The sequence below is a fragment of the Ictalurus furcatus genome, chromosome 9, assembly GCF_023375685.1.
Source record: "Ictalurus furcatus strain D&B chromosome 9, Billie_1.0, whole genome shotgun sequence".
NCBI classification, from domain to species: Eukaryota; Metazoa; Chordata; class Actinopteri; order Siluriformes; family Ictaluridae; genus Ictalurus; species Ictalurus furcatus.
The window spans coordinates 18375696-18402507 of NC_071263.1; the positions used below are offsets into that span (position 1 = coordinate 18375696).

At 38.2% G+C, this 26812-nt stretch overlaps 1 protein-coding gene across 5 annotated transcripts in view; it reads left to right on the forward strand.

Moving 5' to 3' along the window:
* The first annotated feature begins 3361 nt into the window (after positions 1-3361).
* stxbp5b (syntaxin binding protein 5b (tomosyn)) overlaps positions 3362-26812 on the forward strand; it is a 33323-nt gene continuing 9872 nt past the window's right edge. For 2 of the 5 annotated variants that reach the window (XM_053632623.1, XM_053632625.1), the window contains exons 1-19: positions 3363-4203; positions 6552-6649; positions 12295-12376; positions 12554-12654; positions 15539-15673; positions 16692-16755; positions 16886-16969; positions 18646-18769; positions 18929-19007; positions 19136-19290; positions 19486-19558; positions 19647-19794; positions 19877-19944; positions 21043-21083; positions 21225-21445; positions 21607-21794; positions 22294-22419; positions 23826-23977; positions 25754-25816. In XM_053632623.1, the coding sequence (XP_053488598.1) occupies positions 4057-4203; positions 6552-6649; positions 12295-12376; positions 12554-12654; positions 15539-15673; positions 16692-16755; positions 16886-16969; positions 18646-18769; positions 18929-19007; positions 19136-19290; positions 19486-19558; positions 19647-19794; positions 19877-19944; positions 21043-21083; positions 21225-21445; positions 21607-21794; positions 22294-22419; positions 23826-23977; positions 25754-25816 (2149 nt within the window). In that variant the 5' untranslated portion in view covers positions 3363-4056. Of the gene's footprint in view, positions 4204-6551; positions 6650-12294; positions 12377-12553; positions 12655-15538; positions 15674-16691; positions 16756-16885; positions 16970-18645; positions 18770-18928; positions 19008-19135; positions 19291-19485; positions 19559-19646; positions 19795-19876; positions 19945-21042; positions 21084-21224; positions 21446-21606; positions 21795-22293; positions 22420-23825; positions 23978-25500; positions 25585-25753; positions 25817-26061; positions 26128-26220; positions 26269-26812 lie in introns of all 5 variants that reach the window. The other 3 variants (XM_053632627.1, XM_053632622.1, XM_053632624.1) reach the window with 3 other exon arrangements.

Below are 26812 nucleotides of genomic sequence, written 5' to 3' on the forward strand. Positions count from 1 at the left end.
TAGGATAAGTAGTACAGAAAATTAATTAATGTATAGCACTATATCTGAATGCTTATTGTGTCTGTTTATTTGTGCTACTTGTCAAACAATATGCCTATAAACTGCTACATAAAGATATAAAGGCAATGTAGAACCAGTGAAAGTTAAGATTAACACTGTGGATAACACACTGAAATCTGATTCACCTGAAAAGTACTTAAGCCCTGTATGAAATAATATACATATACAGCCTAATAATAGATACCAACAATGTCCCACTGAGAGTAACTTAACACACATTGTCTGATGCACAATAGAAGTGAGTTGGAAGGCTGCCCTGCTAGCTGTTGCACTTCTGCCATGCTCCTTGTGGGCTTTACTCACTGTAAACACGCTGTCTATTATACAAATTTTCTACGAAATATTTAGCAGGATAAAACTGAGCATATATAATGGATGAATCGATTGCATTAACACATAAAGACATTTCCCATGTGTGGATGATAATCTAAACACTGTAGAAAATCAGTGGAGAGAAAGAGCCTAAGGACTGCACCTGCACATAGAAAATGTTTTTTTATGGACCAATTTTCATGCTGCTATGATAATAGTACAGCAAGACTCAGTGTTGATGCTGAAATTTATTCAATGATCAGGATCGAGATGATCAGGAAATGACATTATGTTACTCTAAAAAAATTTATTATTTTCCTTTGACACAAAGGACACAAACCAAGCATGTTGCAGACAGTAAATCCCTCAATGATGCAATAAAATGAGGCTTTGGAGACTTATGTGTTACTAAGCTTCAAGAACGACCAGTCACTCCAGCGGGAACAGGTCTGCTGTTTCTCAGAGGATTTCACTTTGGGACTTTGGTGTCAGTATTAGCGTGAAAAACTGAGATGGAATGAACAGGCATATTAGTGCACCAATACCTTTGGTGTTTTTGTTGTGTTGTGTTATTTACAAAGCATAAGAATGCATTAAAATCTATTACAAACCTAAACACAAATAAATATGTTGCTCTTGATTGTTTTAATTAATATCAGTAATTCTGTTGTATAGGTCATATATACTGTAGCAGGGGATCGCAAACCTTTTGCATAAAGAGACACCTTTACCTGTAGAAGAAATTCCACAGACCCCTCAAGACAGTTTTATGAACATAATCCATCTATTAGCATCATTATGTAAATTAAATGTGTAAAATAATAATTTGGTTATTTCTTGGAGCTTTTTATTCCTGAACCTTCCACTGACAAAGCACATTAGGTCCAACTGACATTACTTATAGGCCTATTTGTTTTTCAGTTATTGAAGTTTGTCTTCATCCCATTCAATTCAATAGATTAAACAGGTGGAAAAACCATAAGAACTTAATAAATAATAATAATAATAATGGGAGGTTGTGATTTCCACCAATGGAGAAAATAAATAAATAAAATAAAACAAATATATCCCTGATTATGCTTCATGGACCACTGGGACTACCGCTGTATTGTATAATTCAGTGTATGTAATTCAGTCATTAAATGAATCAATAATGTAGACTACTTTATAAATCAAATCACTGGTACACTTTTTAAAATAAAGGTTCTTCAATGGTTCTTTACAACACCATAGGTTCTGCAGAGAACCTTCTTCTTGTCAAGAACCATTTTTCATTGTATAGGGTTCTTGAGTTGAGCTATATGGTTCTTTGTAGATTAAAGAAGTTCTTTATGATTAATTATAGATTCTTCAGAGTAGCATATTGGTTCTTCAAGGTATAATCCCTTAACAGGCTAAAGTGAACTATAAAGGTCTTTGTGGAACTGGAAAAGGTTCTCCTGGCATCACTCTTAAGAATCTTACTTTGGTTCCTTAACGCATTTGCTAAAGGTTTTTAGAGAACCTATAATAACATGGTTGCTTGTGGCACTGTTGTGAATAACCATTTTTGGGTTCTCTAAAGAACTTGAGAGTAAAAGGTTCGGTGTGCAACGTAAAAAGGGTTCTCCTATGGCATCAGGCTGAAAAATCCTTTTTGTTTCTAATTTGGACCTTTATTTTTAAGTGGAACATTTCCTTTTTTTCTACCCTTAAAGAAGTGTCACATTATTTTCACACGTGTATCACATGAAACACTTTTCACTTCTTTTCCTTCTTTCCTTTTTTTTTTTTATACATGTAGTGGACTTTAGTGCTTTAATGTATTTTCACATTCAGGTTATGTGCTTTTATTTTTCACAACTGGTCAGATGATGTCACATAAGGGCGAAAAGATTTTTTCCACACATGATCACTTATTACTCACATAATCACATGTGAAAAACATATGACAGTGTGGTAATCTATGTGATTTTCACTAGTTGCAAAATGGTGTCAGTTAAATAATTTCCTAATGAGTCCACATTGTCGATCATATAGGCGAATGTGGTCATCTCTCCCTGCTGGAAAACCCCCCGATAGAAACCGTCACAGAAACGCTAATGGTTTCCACTACAAATCTCATTACAAACAGCTGTTAATCATTAAAACCATTTCCATTACAATTATTGGTCCTTAATGGTGTCCACTAGACCAGGGGTTCTCAAACCTGTCTTGAAAGACCCCCAACACTGCACATTTTGTATGTCTCCCTTATCTGACACACCCAATTCAGTTCTTGCAGTCTGTACTAATGAATTGATGAGCTGAATCAGGTGCATAGATGAAGGAGACATACAAAAATGTGCAGTGCTGGGGGTCCTCCAGCACAGGTTTGAGAAGCACTGTACTAGACCAGTGGTCACCAACTCTGTTCCTGAAGATCTACCTTCCAGAACACTTTAGCTCCAACCATAACCGTACCCACCTGACCATCTAATCATTGCCTTAAGAAGTTATTTTTCAACTAAAACCAGTGTGTTAGATTTTGGTTGGAGATTAAACCTAGGCTACAGGACAGTTTAGCTCAAGGAAAAGAGTTTGTGACCACTGCGCTAGACATGACATGCCACCAGGCAATAAATGACCAGTAGAGACCCACAGGAACCATTACAGTTTCCGTTAAAACCAGTATAATTCCCATTAAAACCATTAGCATCAGCAGAGGAAAAACCATCATTAAGGACAGCTCTCACCCTGGCTCTGATCTGTTTAATCTGTTGCCCTCAGGGAGACGTTACAGGTGCATCAGAACAAGGAGTAATAGATTTAAGAATAGTTTTTTTTCCCAAAAGCTATAACCATTCTAAACACATACATGTACTGATTTCAAAGTATAGGTATATAGTGTCTCAGAACTGTGCGTTTTATAGTACCCCCCGGTACTATTTATTTATTTATTTATTATTTACTTATTTCGTGTTGTTATATTTATTTATTTTATTTCATTTTATTATATCTTGTTTATTTTATGTACATGTTGGCACGGAACAAAAAGGAGTGGCTCTTAATTTCATTGTACATGTGTATAGTGACAATAAAAGGCATTCATTCATTCATTCATTCATTACAAATTATATAAGTATTTCTATTGTCCGTTTTTTTTCCAGCAGGACTGCCTTATTTATCTGTGGCCTCTTTTTTTCTATCTCTCTTTTTTCTTTGCTTTTACTATAATGGCGGATTGTAATGGAATGGAATGAGTTGGGTTTGAATGTAAAGCCCGTGTTGGCAGTGATCAGAGAGAAGTGTGGAGGGTGAGGTGAGGGGCGGTGCGGTGGCTCTGCCACACATCCGGGTGTCGCTCCTGTTCAGAGCGCAAACTCGCTCCAGGCTGCGGCGTTTCCGCGACGCTCAGTGAGAGAGAGGGAGAGACTGAGAGACAGCCACCCCGATCCAGTTGGATTACCACCCCGAAATGAACGAGGAGTAACATTCAGTTCAATAACGCGTCAAATCATATTTGTACAAATGTGTGTTGCTGTGTGTTAACTTCGGCATGGACGACATGGAGGACGGCTTAATAACACCACCACCACCGCCTGACATGCGAGACGCAGCTACGGCCAAACTATAGGAGACTGGCCGCATTTCCCTTCTGTTTTATTCCGCGATTTCTCCGTTCATGCGTTCGTCTCAAATCTTGCGTCTCTGTCTGGAGGAAGTATGAAGAAGTTTAATATCAGAAAGGTGCTGGACGGCTTGACTGCGGCTTCCTCCTCCTCTTCCTCATCCGCATCAACTCAGCCGGGTAACAGGGAAAACGACATCATTCAGGAGACCCTGCAGTCCGAGCATTTTCAGCTCTGCAAGGTGGGCGCTTTTCTGATGATTTTACACCGGAGGCTCGCGATGCCTCGCAAACATGAGTAATATTGACCCCCCTTGGGGGACCCGCATGCTAACGCAATGCTAACCAGCCCCGCAACTGCTTCCGCCAACACTGAGCCCAACATTACATACACAGTCTGCGGCTACGTGGCAAATATAAATAAACCTTGTTTGTCATCACTGATGTTTATATTCCTGTCTATTCATTTTCATAATTATATAATAGCGCTCCATACATTATGGCAATATTGTGCGGCTGTTATAAAATATAACGCTTGTGAAATGTTTTCCCATGAATATTTGAAAAGAAGAAGAAGCGGGGAAAAAAACTTTCCCAACTCGCACTACATTGATAAGATGAAATGATCAGCTACGCAGTCGGGTTTGTGTAATAATTGATCCGAGAGTTTGTGAAGCTGAACCCGGGGACCGGTGGCTGTGGTCATGTGATCCCATCAGCTAGCTTGGTATCATTCAATTAGCAAGTTAACGTTAAATTTAAAAACAAATTATTTAAAAGAGATAAAGCGCTAGGTGGCTTGCTGTCCGTAAAATTGCTGTTAGCTTACTTACTAGACCTGTAGACCTGGCTTCCTTTACTGCTGTAGTCATTCATCTATCTGTATCTGTATCTCCCAGGACGTAGCTAGCTTAATTAGCTGTAGTACCTGCTAGCTAGTTAGCTACGGCTGCGTGCGCTTTTTCTTAAAAATACATTGGCATCTGTTTCTGTTAAATGTACTCAAACGATGTATGTAGTAAATGTCCAAAAGAGGCTCAAATTGTCAAAGCAGTATTTGTTTGCTAGTTTGTTTTTGACACGGTGTTAAACTATGTTAGCTGTAAATGTTAGCTGGTGGCAGGTGTTTCGCCTGACAGCTGTCAAACCACCTTTCGGCTTTAATGTTGACATTTACTTGGTGTTTGTGCAGTTATATTGCTACATCAGTTTACACACATAAAGATGGTCAAAATGATGTTTTTTTGCGCCTTATAACTGGTTTCTTTTGACACACTATATTCGTTAGCTAGGTCCTGTAGCTCCCGGAGGTTAGTGAATTTATTATTATATTTTAAGACGTGATGTGGCTATTACTTTCAACAACTACTGATATAGTTATTTTATTTAGGATGTGCTTTTATTTAGCGATAAAATTATAAGCCTAATTGACCTGTGACTGAACACTAATGTGTTTCCTATAGGAAGTTGTTCATGTCAGTTACTAAACCAGTAATAATGTCAATATGTATCTAATAACTTTATGAGACTAGGAAGAAACTGATTGGTGGAAAGTTCAGGAATTTCTCTAATGGCTCCAATAAATAAACATGGTGGTAAATATACCTAATGTGTCTAATATTTGAATGATTAGATTATATCTCATAAGTGTGTTATGTAAATTTCATACAACTCTGTGTTATTGTGAGACAGAGTTATACTGTACACTTTGAGAAGTCTGCTAACTCTGTTTGGATATTAAGGAGAGCATATTGGTGATAAGAAACTCACTAGAAGTTATTTCCTAAAAGTGCTTTATTGGTATAAACCCTCATATTTAAAAAGTAGCTGTTATTTAAAGAACATAATTTTTGTTGTTTAGGTCCATACATACTGTGGTGCTCGAGTAAGTTTGAGTTTTATAGAATTTTCTATATTTCTATATCACTTGGCCATTCCAAAATATTAACTTTATTCTTCTTTAACCATTTTTGGTTGAACGACTTGTGCTTAAGGTCGCAAAAGCAGGGCGCTCACTCACACCTGATTGTCATCCCATTGATTGAAAACACCTGACCAAGCCTAGAGGTTCACATACTTTTACCACAAGCTGATATGTAATATTGGGATCATTTTCCTCAATAAAAAAAGACCTAGTATAATATTTTTGTCTCATTTGTTTAATTTGGTTCTCTTTGTCTACTTTTAGGACTTGTCATGTTTTTGGTAATATTTATGCATATATAGAAAATTCTAAAGGGTTCACAAACTTTCGAGCACCACTTCTTATACAGGGAACAAACCTTTTAAGAATTTTTTTTTTGTAGCTGGCAAATGCAAGCAAACAAATATTTTCTGTACCTGCATTTGTTTTCCCTGTGTAATTTTGCCCTTGTTCTTTTTCCAGTACTAGTTTGGATTGCCAGTTTGTTGTGTTTCTCGTATTTATATGACAAAATAATAAAAGAATCATATTCATAGTGAATAACAGACAGTGTTAAGTATTCTACTTAGTATCTACTGCTTTATACGTCCATTAAGAGTTCCGTTAATATGGACGAATAATGGATATGTGGTTTAATATGATTTTTTGTTTGTTTTTGTTTCACAGACAGTGCGACATGGCTTTCCTTATCAACCCTCAGCCATGGCTTTTGACCCTGTGCAAAAAATACTGGCGATCGGGACACAGACTGGAGCATTAAGACTGTATCCTTCCATAAAATAAAGAAAATATGCTCCCAGGAGGTTTTATGTAGAGATTTGTCGATTAATGTTAACATTAGGGTTGTGATTGTTTCTGTATTGTAGGGTCTAATGTAAACGGCTAGTCTTCACTTTTTCCCCCCGTGGTCTTAGTTAACTTGGTGATTTAGTTAGCTTACGTAGGTGACTTACTATGTTCAGTTCTGATGTTTCTAGATCTCTGCAGAAAATCAGCAGTTGATCTATCTGAAATAAACCAAGACATGTAGTGTCATATGATGTACTGTACATACTGCTATGTTAATTCAGGAATATATCAAAAGGAGTAATCCATCTCCAAGTTAATGAGTCAGTAAGCATAAACAATTTTATGGATTCCTGTTTTAACTTAAAAACCGAACCCTTACCCATGATTAAGGAGGTAATATAGGACTCTGGATAAGAGCTTGATTTTCCTCCTGCGTTTTGTTTGTTGAATTTCTTGCAGTTTGATTTCAGTGTCATGTTTTGTTGGTAGTTGACTGTGAATTTCTGGAAGAGCTCCTGGAAGTTTCTGGACATAATGATATCTGTGCTGTGGCATGAGCCTCTCTGTTGCCATATGCTGCAGAGCTGGTCTCCTCATCACTTCTGCTCACTCTGTGCCAGGATGCCACCTCACATGTGCTGGAATCATCACTGGTCCTGCTGGGCACGTCTGCTAGACCATGTGACTCACACAGGAAAGCTGTGCTAGGATGCTGCTCTATCTCAAGTTTGTGGGTTTGTTTTGTCACTTACTTTAGGTGCACACATGGAACATCATGACAAATTGAAATTCAGTTCCAAACAGCTAAGTTTTGTTTTTATGAAGTTTAGTTTAAGTTGAAAGCTGTGTTACTAGCCAAGGCTGCTGTGGATGTATTAGTGGTATGTCTTTGTTGTGTAGTTGTGGCAGTTGTTCTATTGGGAGCTCAAAATCCACCCACCTGTTTGAGTAGTTTGTGTGTTACCGCAGGCTGTTGAGGAGGATTAAGTTCAGACACCCAGCTAGTGCCTGGGGCTGATGGACTTGCTGTCATTCAGCCGATTGAACCATTTATCAAAATACTGACGGTATCGATTTGCGTTATTCCCCAAACATTGGGAACCACAGCCCCAGGATATTTCTAAAGCAAAAACAAATAATTAAAGTGAGATCTTGCCTGATTTAATACCTTAATGTGGCTTTTATTTTGTCCTTTTTGTTCACAGAACCATAGCAGATAAATCATTCTGACCTTCTTGTTCACCTGATTAATTTTAGTTTGTAAAGCAGATAATGATATTTGACATCTAACTGCTATCACAAAAGCAGTAACAATCCTTCTCTCTCATTCTCAGGACTGATCAAATGTTTAGGTGTAATAGTTTTGTCGGAAAGTCAGTTAACTGACACAAAATTAACACCTATCATATAAAAACGCCTCTTTATTTATGACCAAAGGTTTTCTCATGTAGTGCCAGCCGTATAGCACCATTGACCACTTTGGCTCACCAAAAGAGGAAGCATTTAGGAATTGAGAAACCATTTTTCTTTTATGCTATCTGCAAACTTTATATCTTCTTGCTTAAACGTGTTGCATTCTGTAGACACTGAGCTGATTGCACGATTAATGTATATGTGATTATCACTTGCTGCGCCATAAATCATTACATTTACCTCCTCACTTTCTTGTTTCATATGCACTATAGCATTTATAATCTGTCTTTGGTAGAGAAGTTATTGTAAGCAGTAAGTGTGTTGTGGTGCATAATTAACACAAGAAAATTAATATGTTTTGGGAATCAGTGTTAAGAACCTGCACCATCTGCAGATGCAATTATAACAATTAGAAATGCTTACTTTAACCACATAGGGTTTGATGGGAATGGGTGATTATATGCGCTGGTAAAATGTATAGCTAGTGGTATAGTGCGAAATAGCTTGAAATTTGAGAGAAGTTCTAAACGTAGTTTTCAGCAAGAAGTAAAGATCGTCATCTTATATTCTCTTTAAGTGGGTTTTAAAAAATCTGAAATAAATCAAATGTATTCTGACATGGGAGAGAGGACTTTGCACAAGACGACAAACTGCATTTTTTTGGGGTCTAAATTCAGGAGAGGTTGTGGTGAAGGAACGGAGGTTTATAGGTGCTATGATAGAAGTGATAACTGGAACTATCATGCCTTATGGACATTCTGAAACTTTAAATATGCAGTTAAAATGAATAAGTGTTGATGATTAAAGTCACCATGAAATTAAAATAGAAGTTTTGTGACTTTTAGTATGTATATGAAGCCTTAAGGTTAGCCACCAATGATAGCCACCAATACGAATCAACAATTTTGATGACATCATGCTGCACTTCAGTTTCTCAACAGATTTTCTGTCTAATCAAATGCCCTGTAGATTCTGAAGTGTCCCGTCCCCAACGTTTTAAAAATCCATCGTACTAACTGTCAAGTACGGCTTAGCCCGGGATGTGAGGTAAGCTAAACGCTATTGGCTATTTAAATAGAAGGAAGGAGCCACTCAATATGTCCTGCACTCACTTCCTGTCTCAGTGGAAATTGTCGACACATCGAATAACGCTGTGTGTTTCAACTCACTTCATGGGGACTTTAATAAATAAAAAAATATAATTGTTGTCACTTTGGGATGTGCGGTTGTAGGAAAATAATCAGAGTTATAATTCTCCCCTAAAATTATTCCTCATCATGTTTTATTCCTTACTTAATGAACTAAACTGTAAGTTTTATTTACTGAGAGCATTAAGCACATACACATGATTTTTGATTCGTCTGCTGAATTGAAATGCATAGTCTTTACATGTGCACTGAGCTGCTTCAGGTGTGGACTTTAAGGCATGCAGTTTCTGTTTGATCACACTAATGTTAATCTTGTCTTGCACAGATCTTATCTTTAATTTACTGTCAAGAACTCTACTGACGGGCCTATGCAGATAGAGAGTTTGCAATAGTTTGATTGGATTTAGTTTCATTTCACAGCTTATCAGTTATTCGGGTTTGTGAATGCGTATGCAGGAGAGCCTTGCTTAAACAAACAGCATGAATTTTACAAGCATTGTTTTTTTTAACTCTGTAAATTTGCTTGTGGTATTTTGTGCTAGTGTTAGCTTGCATAGAGGACAAAGTCTGGCTGTTTAATACACACATGTTGGGTCAGTATTGTGTGATTTCTGCATTGAAGACTTCAAATCATAATGCGAAACAAATTCTTGATGGAAAGCAAATGTATAGTTTTTATCACAGTATGTATGTTTCAGGTAGGTAGAGACAGATGGCTAATTGATTACTCTGCACTGTGCAAACATCAGAGCTCTGAAAAATGCATGTATGTGGGTGTTGATGGCTTCCTCTTACCACATTAATGCTCTGTGTGGTTTTGACACATTTCAAGTTTTTATCCAGAAGCGTGTAAGCATTTTATGTCAACTTATCAAGCAAGACTTTTCCACTCTTCGACTGGAGATATACTCAACCGTCTCCCACTGATGGCTCTCTCAAGGTTGCCTTCTCTCTGTTTTGTCCCTTCAGAGAGAGCTGGTTCACGTAGTTTGTCTACAGCACTCGGCGAGAACAGATGTCAGCACTAGAGGGAAATGCTGACAGTCATGGCCTTTATACCGGTACTGCTTGTAGACACTCGTGGCCTGCTGTTTTAGTCAGTGTCACATGACAGCGCCCTTATCAGATTGCGAGGTCGTTTGTTTAGCACCGGAAGCTGCTGCTGTATGACATGCGTCACCTGTTGTGGCTGCACAATAATATGATGCCTATATGTTTGGTAGCTTAAACTTTGAGAACATACAGCAAATAGAGAGGAAGGGAATCGCGATAACCGAGGTCATGCCACAGTAGACGTCTACGGCACTCACTTTTATACATCTCGGTGTCTTTTGGGTCTGTGAGCTTGAGTTAGCTCGAAAGTCAGTTCTGTCAGTGTTAAGCTGTGCTAGTTGATCCACAGTAAGCTCTTATGTCTACAGTCGAAGTGATCCACAGTGAGCTTTTTGTGTTCAGCACACAGCACTAGGCTCTGCTCCAGTATGAACTGCAGAGAAATAGCAGCTCTGTCAGATGCATTGACTTATGAATAAATAATGCCGTCACGCTCTGCTGATCTTTATTTATACTATCCCACTGTTATTTATCTAGTCCGAGTGCTAAGTGTGATGATGCTAAGCCTGCTGTGTAAAAGAAGAGCCTCAGTGCATTGTGGAAAGAAGGTGACACAGGGTGAGGGGAGAGAGCAGGACGCTCCCCACCTGCCTGCCAGATTATGATTGCATAAATTTAATCACGAAGAGCCCTTATACACTGCCATGCTAAATATTTCCATAACCAAACGCAGAGATCATCTTCCAAGTCCGAACATGAATTAGTAAGCTGACATGAGCGACATAAACACCTGTTTGCTGCTCTGTCTCGTTCTTTCTGTCTATCTCTCAAGCACGCTTATACCTGGACGTGCACTCTTGTTTGTCCTGGATTTGCTCACGTAGTCAGAAACAGTCATTTAACTCTTACGTACAAATAAATGTTTGAAATAATCCAAATTATCTGCCAAATTTGAAATATCTTGAAAATCCCAAGAAATAGTCTTATATCTTAGATTTACTTTTATTTGATTTTATTCACAGTGTGTTGCTATTGTGATTGTGATAGGTATAATAGGGAAAGCTTAGTATGATTTCTCTTTAGCCTATTGAAGTGCTACAGTGGGAACAAGGCCTGTTCATACTGCGCTGTAGGCATGTACTTTTATTTGTTTATTTATTTTTTTACGAACAGGCGTTTCCTGTTTATAGTATAGCCCTTTAAGGCTTCTTAAGATCTTATCTAATGTGCCAGGACTCCCGGTTTCCTGAAATAGCAAACTTTTTAGGAACTCACATCTAAGAGAAAGGGCCTCGCCTCGATTTGTATTGTGCTTTACAGTAAGGTGATTACCAGGAGGCACATCTTGCAGAAGAATGCAGGATACTTTGTTTGTAGATGTCACAACAAATATCTGCTCTTCCCGTTGGATTACCTGCAGAACTGTTCTTGTTTTTTCCCTTTCTTTCTTTTTTTTTCTAGCTCATTTGTTTCATTTGAGTTTGTATGTTGAGGAATCTATCTACAGCACTTCCCATTTGACTTGCACATCAATCTTCATTTTTCTAAATATCACCCCTGTGTGTGCTGTCTTGTCTGATTGCTTCAGTTACAGGACAGCACATGGTGGCTGCTGCATGCCATTGCTCAATGTGGCTGGCTGTGTGTGGGCTGCATTCCTGTTGAGTGGCACTGAATGAGAGCATTTATAGCATAGTGTTGCAAATGGTTGCTGCAAACACTGACACGGCTTAAGCCTGTCCTCTGGGACTTTGTAATCCTTTTAGCAATGTCACTGGATGAGATCCTCAGTGATGGTACTGACAGTTTCCTAGGAGCAGGTCCCCTCTAGTGCTGAACTTATGGAGATTACTGTATTTATTTTGTCAGCACGATGCCAATCCGTGCCACATTACAGATCAATTATGCATAACGTTATGTCATATTGTTATATTACTGTCCTAAAGTGGTCGTTCAATGACAGTTCTTTTGTTTCACTGATTTAACCTTGACTAAGCTGAGCACAGCTTTGGCCGTGCCGGTGTGGAGTGTTACTGCCAGCATGAGAGTGGCTCGGCTGTCATCCAGCTGCAGTTTCTCATCAATGAGGTAAGTTCCTCTCTGTGTTCTGCACACGCAGTCCCAGTCCCAACTCCAGGTCCTGATAGCTTTACACTTTCTGCTTGAATGTGAGCATTTCTTCTTTTCTATTTTATGAGGATTGATTTACATTTCAATTATCCTGTTGCTTGGTCTACACCGAGTTATGTTTGACCTTTTCTACAGGGGGCGCTAGTCAGTGGTTTGGCTGATGACAGCATTCATTTATGGAATCTGAGGCAAAAAATTCCAGCTATTCTCCACTCTCTTAAATTCAACAGGGAGAGGTAAGTTGTAGTTAGTCTTGGCTTTTAAAAAAAAAACACACCAAAGTTATTTTCTTGCAGTTGTTCGCATGGGCTTTAATGTAATAGCAGTTAGATTTAGTTCAGCTTGTTTTCTAGCTGGACATCTTTGATTTTGAAACTGACTCTGATGTTTGGGGATTTCCAAATTTCCATGTGAATCTCAGTAGGAGCCCGGCTACTTAGGAGGGAAATGGATTAATACAAGAATGCAGACTGGGAGTGAAAGGCAGTCATCCTGCAGTTTTTCAGTACATTTCTTGTAGTAGCCTTAACCTCTGGCACACAGAGGCAATAGGATTCTCAATGTGCAGATGTAGATAGTCTCCATTCCTCCTTAAACATCTGATTAAATTGCATGGAGAAGTATTTAAAATGGAGAGCATCACAGTGTCTTTTGATGTGATTTAGGCCATTACAGAGTTATCAGGGTTAAGGTCAGGAAATAGAGAACAGCACTGTGTCTGAAATCACTCCTTCTCACACTTGTTCATTTATCATTTCAACAGTTTTATATAGAACATTATATACAGTCATAGTGTCATATTCAGCCTACACGTACTAGTAAGTGCGTTAATAAAATATAATCTCCCACAGTTACATACATAATATAAACAAATTACCTACAGAAGTGATTTTCTGTATTAAACAAGTATTTGCTGAATTAAGTGGTCATTAATCATATTTTCATTTACATTTATACATGAAGTTGAACACTCCATTTTACATCCTCACAAGTAAATTTCGATCTGAAAGAAATCACTGTGTATTGTAATACTTTAATACAGTAGTACTTTGCATCAGGTGTACAGTGAATTTGCAGTGCATTGTGGGAAATATAGTGAACTATCCACAAAAAGTTGTATATTTGGACAAATGCAAAATAGCAATATGGTACTAAATTTAAACAGCGCAGATCTCGGGATGTTCAGATCGTTCCACCGCTGAAACCTTATATCAGTCAGGACAGTTGAGCTGCTGGCTTTATTCCCAATCACTGAGACATGGCTTGCCTGCTTGAGACATCCACTTTTTCTCCTTTCCTTTTTTGTGACATGTAAATAATAGCAAATGCACAGGAGACTAATTGAATAAAGCTTTTTGCGTTCTTTAAATGCTTTCTCTAGAACGCTTTCTCTTTTACAACGATAGAGTTCTCACAAAGATTTGGCATTAGTATTTTAATACAGGAGTGCATTAATATGAGAGCAGTGTTTTTCCTGTAAACTGCATCGTCAGTTAGATCGACTGTACTGTATTGCTGAAGTTGCAATCTGAAAGAACTGACACATTATATTTATAATACTGGTGAGCACGGCATCTCCATTTGTTCTGTGCACTGTGTAACAGTGAAGTTGAAGTGAGATTATTTCAGTGGAGCTGAGTCGGGTGGAAGTGGTATTGTGAAACACCGATGCTGAGTCTGATCATGTGCATCTGAATTCTTAGTAAGCACTTATGGTTCAGAGAAGTATAGGCCATACTTCTGAACACCCACAAAAATAAGAATTTTATATTCAGATATGCAGTACTACAACGTAAAGCTTGTTAAGGTGTGCAAAATTGCACCACTGTATAGTTTTGTCTGCAGTAAAATAAATAAATAAAACCCTGGTTCAATATGATATACACTATATGGGCAAAAGTATGCGGACACCTGACTATCTCACCCATATGTGCCTTATGAAAATCCCATTTCAGATTTACCTCCTTTGCTGTTATAATAACCTTGACTCTTCTGGGAAGGCTTTCCACTAGAATTTTGAGCATGGATGTGAGGATTTGTCCATTCAGCCACATGAACATTAGACAAGGAGGCCTGGGGTGCAGTCTGCTTTCCAGATCATCCCAAAAGTGTTAGTGGGGTTGAGGTCAGGGCTGTGTGCAGGCCACATGAGTTCTTCCACTCCAACCTTGGTAAACCATGTCTTCATGGACCTTGTGTAGCACACAGGGGCATAGTCATGCTGGAACATTTTTGGGCCCTTTAGTTCCAGTGAAACTTGGAAATTTGTAATGCTACAGCATATAAAAACATCCTATACAGTTGTGTATACGTCGAGTGCATCATTATACCCAAGAAAAAGTCATTGATGACCATGTAAGAGCTCCTAAACACTCAGGTGAACCTCAATAAGTCAAATATAAATGGAAACATGCTTCAAGTTGCACTTTCTTTCATAAGAATTTATAAAGGGTGCCAATAATTTTTTTACTAATTCACAATATTGTCTTTTAAAAAAAAGTTTAATAATGATTATTTTAGAATAAATTTACTTCCGTTAACAGTCATATTTATAATATATTTTCAGTGTGAGATAAAGCTAATGAACCACAAAGACATGTTTCATAACCATTTTTACAGCTCCCAAGTGTGCCAGTAATTCTGCAGCTTAATATATATTATATAGTGTGCAGTAGTATTCTCATGGCTTTTGCCCATGGATTTTCAGTTATTTGAGTTATTTGAACTTCATAATATGTCATCAGCTCCAAGGTAACTGTTGGATCATTACAGTACGTTACACAAATGCTCAGACGGGAAGGACAGTGTTTTCGTCTATCGTTAACTGTCTAGTGACTTCAGCCTTTCCCCTATATCTCCTGAAGCCAAATCATTCCATGGCAACCATGCACAGTCTGCTATGATATCATTTGATTTATGCAGATTTATAGAGGCATAGCTGTCTGTTGAGGCACATAATGACTGTTCACATGCTTGTTGACATTTAGTCTGTATGCCTTTTTAAATCAAAAATCTGCCATAACCTCAGGATGTTTCAAGTGCAATGACTCATTTGGTTAAAGGAATGTATAAATCACCTTTAATGATGCGAGATCTCATCTGTTCTTTGTGTTTTGGCAGGATCACGTTTTGCCATTTGCCCTTCCAGAGTAAATGGCTTTATATCGGAACAGAACGGGGGAACATTCATATTGTCAATGTGGAGTCCTTCACTCTCTCAGGCTATGTCATCATGTGGAACAAAGCCATTGAACTGTGAGTGTGTGTGTGTGTGTGTGTGTGTTTGTGATGTTTTAACCCTTACTCGACTGTAATGCTCTCTCTGCTTGGTCCATACCAATTAGAAGCATAAATAAATAGTTTGCCTTTATTAGAAAATGTGTGCATTCTTAATAATCTTCTTCTAACTGAATTCTTAGACTTTATAGCCTGTATTTATATGTCTTAAGATTCTGCTTTTCGCAGAAAGGAGCAGTCAGTGTCCCACTGTTTCCAGTGGTAGGCTGTAATCAGCGACAGGAAAATCATTTGCTGTGGCCATCTACAGTCATCTCAGTCTCAGATATCCAGTCCTCCAGATGAGTTGCTATAGAAACAAGAAAGAAGTTAAAAGAATGCACACACACACATATTCAGTTTTGTTCTTTTTCCTCCCAGAGATGTCTATGAACTAAGCTCAAAAGCAAAAAAAGTTAGAACTGATACAGTGAGGACAAGAATGTTAAACAGAGATGTGTCAGAAGAGACAGAAACGCATTCTTGTTTAAGGCCACCTTTAGATGTTTGGAAATGAGTCGTTCTACCTGCAAAAGGGTTGAAACTAGGTAATATTTGTTTAGATAATGAACATGACATGGTTGAAGACAGTAGTTAGATTTGTACCATATGGTCAGTGCACCAGGATGGTGCCTCTCTAGGGTCCATCCTCACGTTCCTGCTGTTGTTGCTATGGAGATGGTGTCGTTCACATTTGGGAGGATGTAATTAAATTACTTTCCAGGCCCACTGAGGTAGATAAATGTTCTCTTGAGAGATATATATATATATATATATATGTGTATGTATGTATGTATATATAACTATGGTATATATGCTTGAGGTCATCGGAGCCCATCCTAAATATATCTCCGTTCACCAAAGAACATCTTTTCATATGATTTCTAAGTCACTTTAACTGATGCTCCAAATGATTCTTCAACTGATTCCTCAATTGATTGTGCAGCTGATTAATCACTGAATCTTGTCTGCTTTTTCTTGCTGCTCTTGCTTTTAGCTCTTCAAAAACCCACCCTGGTCCTGTGGTGCACATCAGTGATAATCCTATGGATGAGGGAAAGGTAAGAACCACAAAGCAATACAGTGTTTTTCAGCTGAATCTCACCAATTATACAGTTGTATGTTAGTTCTGCATTGCCTGTAAAGAGCAAGAATTCAAGTATCCCACTGAATATCTTTTATCTTTTGCAGCTTTTGATTGGTTTTGAATGTGGTATTGTCGTGCTATGGGATTTGAAATCAAAGAAAGCTGACTACCGCTACAGCTATGATGAGGTATGATGCATCTTAATATTTTAATTTGATTTGTTTAAGCTTTTATCAATTTTAAGGGTCAATCATTCAAATACATATTAAGACATGTTCTGGTAGATTATTAATGTGTACACTCCTATTGACAGTTCTTGACATCTAAGAGGGATTAATGATCCCATTCCCTTCAGTTAACATGGGGTCAAACGCTCACAGAGCAATAGGCAGGCAGTGTCCTCCACACCATAATTAACACTCATTAACACTACTAATAAATCAAATTCAGATAGGTGTGGTAGTAATGGTATTGGTACAGTGTACATGCAAAACACCTCGTGGAACTGGCTTGTCGCTCAATAAGTCACTCAGTTACTCACAAACTCAATCGCTCGCTCACACATTCGCTTACGCTCGCACACGTTCGCTCGCTCACACATGCGATCGCGCACTCACTTGCTCACACAATTGCTCACTCACTCGCTCAGTCAATTGCTCGCTCACGTGATCGCTCACTCACTCACTCACACAATTGCCCGCTCACTCACTTGCTCATGCGATCGCTCACTCACTCGCTCACACAGTAGCTCGCTCACGCGATCGTTCAGTCACTCGCTCACGCAATCGCTCACTCACTCACTCACGCAGTCGCTCAGTCACGCTCACGAACTCGCTCATGCACACAATCGCTCAGTGGTGTTTTTAAACATATTCTTTTTGTTCTTCTTTTCTAAATTGTTCGATACTAATACCATACCATTGTGTAAGACGGAACCCTTTAGTCACAACGAATGTTTGTTTCATCCGTGTATAGTTTAGGTTGGTAATAAATTGGAACTTAATGCAGTGACCTTTTCACATATAAATAATGGAGGCCTTTATTGCACTAAGATTTAATTTAACACTGGTGATGTCATGAGAAAGGGAACAGATATAAGGCAGTTTTTTACTGCCAAGAAAAGACAAGTAAGTTGAAGAGTAGTTCAGAAAGTACATACTAAGGCGTTCATGGCACTATTCATCACATAAAGATGAACAGCACTGTATGAATGATAGCATTTAAAGGGTTCATGTGCTGTTTTAAGGATACAGAACAGTGGTTCAGTGAAGTACACATCTGCATTACACAAACTAGTTAGTCTGGGAAAACTGGAAAAAAGTCAATGTATAATTCATACACTGGTGTTGGGGCACTTTGAGATGTGTTGGGATACACTGGGATGGTCTTGGGGCACGTAACACTGTGCATGTTTTTTTACATGAGGAAAGATAAAGGAAATGTACTGTAAAGAAAATGTTTAGTGTGAAAACAAGCTAATTTGTACATCGTTTTCTGGTATCAATTTTTAGTTTTCTCATGTGAGTTTTTTTTTTTTTTTTTTTTTTTCCCCTGAATCTTGAAATATTACCACTGGACAGATTGAGCTCACATTAATTCATGCATGTTTTTGCAAATGTGTATGCAGCTGCTAACGTGTTTCTCAATCGACCAGCCATGCTTGTGGTTATGTGCTATGCTGATCTTCATGCTTCAGGTTTTCTTATAAGAGTTACCTTTAAAATAGGTACACAAGCAACAGTTGTAATTTATACTTTCTGCTCTGTGAGGATTAAAATCTTCCAATACGACAAAAGCAGTGTGCATGTCTATGGTTTTCCTGGATGGTCTGTGTTTGATTGCTCATCCTTTGTTTGGCCTCTAGGCGATCCACTCAGTGGCCTGGCACCATGAAGGGAAACAGTTTGTGTGCAGTCATTCAGATGGTACTCTTACCACATGGAATATACGTTCTCCTGCCAAGCCGGCACAGATCATTACACCACATGGTAAAGCTCCTGTCCAAGCAAACTCAGCTTGGCTGATGGGCCACTTAAGGCTGTTGTAGTAAAGATTTCTAAATGCAGGTTTTTAAAAATATCAACATGTTTAATTTAAATAGTAGAATAAATAAAAATGAACAGCTGTCCTGGGATTATTTCTTTTAGGCAAGCAGCCTAAGGATGGAAAAAAGCCAGAGCCATGCAAACCCATTCTGAAAGTGGAATACAAAACAACCAGAGCTGGGTAAGCTTCTGGGCCCAAATCATCAGCACATTTGTATAATGCAAATACGGAGTTTGCTGAAGTCCAGGTGACTTCTGTCTAGAAATCCCACGGATTTTCATTATGTTCCTGTTCATTGTTTTGGCTAGGGATCCTTTCATGGTGCTGTCTGGAGGTCTTTCATATGATACAGTGGGACGCAGAGCCTGTCTGACTGTAATGCACGGAAAAAGTACTGCTGTACTGGAGATGGACTATCCCATTGTGGATTTCCTAACTCTGTGTGAAACTCCTTACCCGAATGGTAATCCACTTCTTCAGTCTTATCCCATGACTTTTTTGCTGTACATGTTTCCTAAACTATATGCTGTGCTAATTCACTGGATGAATTAGTAGGTGTATTAGAATTTTTGTAGGTGTACATAATAGAAACATTCACCATGGTCACAATATCATAAGTACTTATGATATAAAACTGAGTATAATTATCTCTGCACAGATTATCAAGAGCCTTATGCAGTAGTCGCGCTGCTGGAGAAGGATTTAGTAGTTATTGACCTCGCACAAACTGGGTATGCAAATGCTCAGGAATGATACAAATGGAATAAGCGTTTCACTTTCAGGCTACAAAAATGATGACATCGACATTTTACTATGCAGGTACCCTATCTTTGAAAACCCATATCCTCTGACTATCCACGAGTCCCCAGTGACCTGCTGTGAATACTTTGCTGACTGTCCTGATGAACTTATCCCTGCACTTTACTCTGTGGGATCCAGGCAAAAGAGACAGGGCTACAGTAAAAAGGTAACTGTCCATACATGCGTCTCTGCAGTTATTTGCACACAGATGGTCTATTCAGTGCTGAAATCTGAGATCTTCTTTCCAGGAGTGGCCTATAAGTGGTGGTAATTGGGGCCAGGGCACACAAAGCTATCCAGAGATCATTATCACAGGGTGAGTTTGTGTCCTGTGTGTCTGTGTTTTTTAGGAATCAATCCATTTTTTTTCCTGAGGTCATTTAGGGCATTTATGGAATTTACAGATTTCATCTTTTCAATGAGTGTTGACTCATGTCATTTATGGCATTTGGCAGAAGCCCATACTCAGTGACTTACATTCATCTCATTTATACATTTGAGCAGTTGAGCGTTAAGGCCCTTGCTCATGGGCCCCAGCTGGGCAGTGCTGGGATTTGAACAACCTTCACTAACCACTGAGGTTCTGCAGGTTATGAATATCCAGATGTGATGAAAGCTGCTCAACAGTTAGTTTTTTCCAGATGCAAAAATATATATTTCAATTTAATACAAAAAGGCATACGGTATACCATGTCTGCATATCAGGTACTGCGTACACGTGCGGTATTTTAGCCTAGCGTTATGGTAAATGATTCAGTGATTTTGGACTTTCTCTCCATGCCAATATAAACTCTTCTTGTCACATCTCATACAGTGGTCTGTCTCAGTGTTTGAAGTATGTAAGCAGCAAACAAGGTCAAATTCGAAGTTGATTACATTTTAATTACAGCTGCAAGGCATAAACTCCAAAGTGAGACTGTAGGCTATCTCCATAGAAAAATGATTGCTTAGCCAATGTAAACTGATTTTGTCTGTCCTCATCTGTATTCAGCCAACTAACTGTGTGGCAGTACGGTAAGGAGACGGTTAAATTAGCTAATTAAACACGCTGTAAGTGAGCGCAGCATGTCCCAAGAATGGAAATTAAAGTTGAAATATGGACAGTATTCACACACATCCACACACACACTACAGCAGATAAAGTCATAATGTTTTGTGTCATACGTTATTTTGTGTACATGTATGAGCAATGGTTTAAATCTTGAATATGACTCACATAATTCCTTGAATCATTGGTATAGTAATTTTAGCTGTAATGCACACCCAAACAAACAATTTGTGTAAAGAACATATCACATAAGATATATGAAGAGGATTTGAGATTTAAGAGGATTGCTAGATTAGTTTTTTCTTTTTTTATATATATCATATATTGATTTTTCTCACTGTCTTGGTGGTGTTTTTTCTTTTTAAGACACGCTGATGGATCAGTCAAATTTTGGGATGCTTCTGCATGTGAGTACCCAATAATCAATATAATTTTGGACTGTTGGCATGTTCTATCATGTTGTGTAATCTCTAGAGAGGTTTCTGATATTTGTTGGTAAATTTTCTGTGAATAAAATCATGTTAATTGAAACTGCTGTTATCACACAGTAATGCTGCAGGTGTTGTACAAGCTGAAAACAGCCAAGGTGTTTGAAAAAGCCCGTAACAAGGAGGAGAAGCCCAGTACTGACATAGTGGATGAAGACCCTTTTGCCATCCAGAGTCTGTCCTGGTGCCCGGAGAGCCGCATGCTGTGTGCGGCTGGAGTCTCTGCTCACGTCGTTGTTTACCGGTTCAGCAAACAGGAAATAACCACAGAGGAGGTTCCGGTATGAGTAACATCCTGACATCATACCACACATTGGCCTGCGTTCAGTAAACAGTTCAAGACAGTCCAAACCCCACTGTGATTCATATTTCTATTGTCATAGGAAACAAAAATGTGATTGATTTTTTTTTATTATTATTATTATTTTTTTTGTATGTGTAGCTGTTGGAGGTGCGGATGCAATGTGAGCTGAATGATGTCGAAACGCCGGATGGTGGAGGGGACCACGCATCGGCTGTATCCACACCAGGAGCTTTATCCAGCCCTCAGTCCAGCGCACCACAAACACACCTATCCACCAGCAGCAACAACTCCACTGATGGCCTGCGTGATAACGTGCCCTGCCTCAAGTACTGTAACTCTGACTTCTCTGCTCTCGCTTGTGTGCACTTCACTTATACTGTTGCTAGATATGCTCATAAAAAATCTAAAAACATTTGAACCTTGTTAGATCATGTCTCTCGTCATATTGTGTATCAGTATTGTGTATAGTGTATATATCTGCATCAGTATCAATCACCTAAAAGACGAAATTCTTGTCTGTAGCCTTCCAGCAAAATGCTCTGATTATTGACAGCCTCTGTATGACTTCTGAGAACGTCTTATCACAAAATAAGATTAAACACTAATATCATGCCAGGTTTCACCTCCTCATGTCACAGTTCAGCTATTATCAAATGAAAACAAATTAAATTAAACACATAATGGAAAAATGCATTCTGGTTTCCATGCCTAGGTTGTTTGCAATCATGTTCTATACAGGACACATTAATTTCTTGTTAATAGTATTGTAGCGGTTGTATTGTGTGGTTTAGCTTTGCATATGGCTGCTTTGTTGTGTGTTTACAGGGTGAGGAGCACTCCGCTCAAGCAGTCTCCAGGCTACCAGGTGGAACTGGTCATTCAGTTGGTGTGGGTGAGTGGGGAGCCACCACAGCAGATCACCAGCCTGGCTGTCAACTCTGCATACGGCCTGTAAGCTGCTACATGCAAGATAACACAAGATTTGCATGTATTTAAAACGAACTGTGCCATAAGGAGATCTGAAATGTCTACGCAGTGAACTTTAATATGTAGAGGACAACCGATAATGGATTTTACTGATAGCTAAGTTTGGTAGTACTTGCTGATAACCAATTAATCATCAAATAGATTTTAAAGTTTATACTGACTGAAACCATAACCCTCAAAGTAAAACTATTGCTAAACTTTATTACAAAAATAAACAGTACTGACTTCCATGAAAATGTACTGTTCTTTTTAAATATTTAAATATGTATTTATTTATTAATTATTAATAAACATTAAAGTAAATAAAATATACATCCAAACTCAACCAAAAAGTAACAAATAAAAAATAGAGACCTCCAAAATGAATAAAAAACACTTCAAATAGCACAACAAAATTTGTCAGCGATAGTTTTTATTTTGCCTCCAGATGCTACTCTCATACTCTATAATGACAGCGGACCCTTCTCAGCCACTCCCACAATGGACGCAACTAGGCAAATCTATCGGTATGGATTTTTTGCAGATAAACGATAGTTCCAGCTCTCAGTTATCGGTGCCAATTGACTGGCAAAACCGATCAATCAGGCGACGTCTATTAACACGTACCAATACAGAGAATGACATCACAAAAAATAGGACGCATTAGTTTTATAGGGGGCAGGGTAATTTAATCTTTATATATTTTTTACTTCTTTCTAACCCTGAGAAAATTCTAGCCTAAATTACCTACAGTTTTTCAATGAAGTCGAAGGTAAATGCCTAAAAAACGTCAGTTTCAGTTGATGAGATTACATAACATTAGAAACATCTCAACACAAAGGTTTAATAATCTTATAGTAATTAGATTTTTTAAAAATCTTAATAAAGCATATTAGATGCAATATATTTTACTTGCTCAGATATCATTGATTGACAGTGTGCCACCGAGATGAAGCAAGGTGTTGGAGCTTGCTTCGGAAAATAATTTTAATTACTGCCACTGTGTATTTAGTCATCTTTGCATGTGTAATCCAGAGAATGTTTAAATACTTCCTCTCACAAACTGATGGCTCCTTTAGAAGATTCTCGAACAAATTTGTATTACTTTGCATCCATGCTGTCCCGACTGAGACACATTAGACGGAAAAAGAAAGTCAATCAAAGGAAAGCGCTTGATGCTGCAAGCTGATTAAATCGGCTATTGCAGTTATTGCTATTGCTGCTATAAAACTGCCATAATATTGCACTATTGCATTATATGGAAAACCATGATTTTGGTTTGAAGGGTTATTACACTGAATTTTCTTTATACCGTTTATACATTATTATACAAGAATACATCATTTGTCAGCACTAACTGAACCTGTATGATTCTTCCTCTTACCTCACAGAGTGGTTTTTGGTAATGGTAATGGCCTGGTGGTGGTGGATTATCTTCAGAAGATGCTGCTGCTCAATGTGAGCACAGCAGAACTGTACGGCTCCTCTGATCCCCAACAGAGACAGCCACGCTCACCCCGCAAAGCCAGACAACCCTCTGGAGGTGAGCAGTGAGCATGTCTGGTAGGCTAATAATCAAGCTCACTGGGTGAGTGAGCAGCATCAGTGTGTCCGTCTTTTTGGCTATTGGGCAGTGCAGTAGTCTTGGCTGAAAGGCAAGATTACAGGCTGTACTCCATGACCCCTAACACTAAAACAAACAATCAGTATAAATAGTGAGGGAATGTTCATGAAGTCATCAATCTTACGCTTTTAGGTTTTTATGTGTTGTCTTTTTTTCTGTTTTTGATTTTTTTTATGCTTATCTAAGGATTTACATGTTCTTCTTGCTATGCTATGCATGTCCAATGCCCTGAGAAACCGTATTAGCCTAGGACTCGTAAACTGTACTACTTTACACTAATTCATTAATATATATAATATATATATGGATTGGTTTGAAAGTGATTTTCAATTTTTACATTCTTCTGCATCAAAATTTATTAACGGGATCTGTTTTTAAACATTCATTAGTGGATGTAATACCACTGTGGATGTAATGAAAACAAATACAAAAACATACACCCGCACTGAGTGCTGTAATTAACACGTAGGCATTTTAACGTATCGGATCAACAAAAAAAACATAGCATTAGAGAAATTGGCTGCAAGCTCGCATGCAAATATTGTATCACACCAGAAAACATAGCTCTATACTAAAATGTAAGAAAATATAATGAACCTCCTGTTTACCGACACTTTCAGCCTGATAAATTTTCCAACAACATTTGCACATCATTTTCACAGAGATTGCATAATGAGAATAAGCAATACACTTCTAAGGAGAATTTAGTGCTAAGTGTGTTAAAACAGTTAAAATAACACACAAATTCACTAACATGTCTAACATTTATACTTTGTGCAAAGTATCCGATGTATAACACTTCTGAGTGTTATAACAAACTAATGTAAATTACAATCCTGATATTAACCCATACATTAACCTAAACCCAGGAGCTGTCACAGAATATGAAAATTATTTTCTAGCTCATATTAACCTTGAAAAATGAGGTACATTTTAAGCCTAAATGTTGATCTGATAAGCGTTCTCCCCATCATCCAGCGATGATACAGCAACACCAGCATGGGTGTTTCTCATGCATGTGGAAGGGGTGGATAGTGCTTTCCTTTGAGTGTGTTATGCCACCCCGTGACACAGCATGAGCAGCAGTTTGAAAAGGTGCACGTGTCTCAGAGGAAGCACGCGATAACTTCACCCTCCTGGATTGGTAGCTGTGGTACAGTAGGGGAGACCTGACCGGTGGGTGGGAATTGGCCAAGACTCAATTAGTCTTACATTAAGAACAAGATTCAGTTCTTGCAGTTGTGTATTTTTATGGAAATTTCAAAATGTAAATATGTCAGTTTCTGCGGTAACTAGGAATGACTTAAATAGCAGAACGTGTGTTACACAATCCTAGATTATGCTTTTAGGCTGTGGGTGATTCAGGGCATTTTAACTGTTCCTTTAATTTTCTTTAGTTTCTGTGTCTCATCTTTGCACTGTTCTTTCTGGTTTTGTAAAAGACAATCTACATAGGAAGTCTTGCATGTCCGGGCTCTCTAGCTTTTATTCAGAATCTGTGAAAAAACTGCACTCTTCTTTTCTCAGTAAGTCATCTGTCTTCATTCTCCTATCTTTCTGCTCTCTCTTCTCTCCATTTGTTCTGTGGTGGCTGCCTCTGATATTGGTCTAGTTTTTTTTGTTGTTGTTTTTTTGGTGATTTACAAGATATTTACCTGTCTAGCATTAGTTCTTTAATGGCTTTGTGATCAATAGGTCTCTGTGATGGCCATGACGGTTCTACTGCCTTAGAAGACCGGTGCAAATCTCCTACATCAGGTAGTTATCATTTATTTCTTTGCCGAATATGCTTTTCTGTAATATTATCATTTGTTACTGTTCCCCAAGCCTGTACAGGTAAAAAAAAAAAACAAACAAACAAAAAAAACATTTCATATATATATCTCCCCCTGTGGTTGGTACATATTGTAGCTAATGTGCTGAATAGAACAGTTCATAGCTAATAGACAGCAGCATGACCCATCACTGGACAATTGCATATATTTATATGGAATATGTTGTAGGCTGCATAAGCTCTGACTCCCACTGCCATTCTGATGATGACAGCAAACAAAATTTCTTTGAAAGGGGTATGGTATTTCCATTTTCACTGTTATTACCCATATGTTGTACTGATAATACCATAGATGCACCTTACTGACCTGTTTTTAAACATTTTGCAGTGAAGTCGAAAAGCAGACTGTTATCAAAGAGTGTTGCCAATGACCTTGGTACTGTATGAGGTTTTTTTGGTTTGTAACTTTCTTTCCACTAATGCACTGGTGCTTTAAGCTTGAACAGCTCGTCAAAGTGACATTCGTGCTTAACAATTACTCTGCAGTGCAAGTAGTATGTCAATGAAGAAAAAACAAAAGATTTCAGTGGAATACCTACAGAATTGAGAATATTCATTTGCATGATAGTTTGATGACACTCTTCTGGTTGAAATGATTAATTCACACAAACACCTAATCGTTCTTTTGTTGTAGCTGATATTCAATCATGGATAGCTGGGTTCAAAACACTGATGCTCTTACTAACTGTTACGCTTCTTGTTTGTGTCTCTTGACTAACCTTGTTTAACATTACAGGCTACGTGATTCACTACAAGGGTAACACGCGCGCATACACGATTTATAAAACACCCAACGCACTTTTGCTACTGGAATCTTACGAATCAATAGCACATCGAATTTCTCTCAACGAGACATCTGATGTTCTGCTTGGATGGTGCTGGTCCTCACTTTAACTAACCCCTTCATGCATGGTCTAATT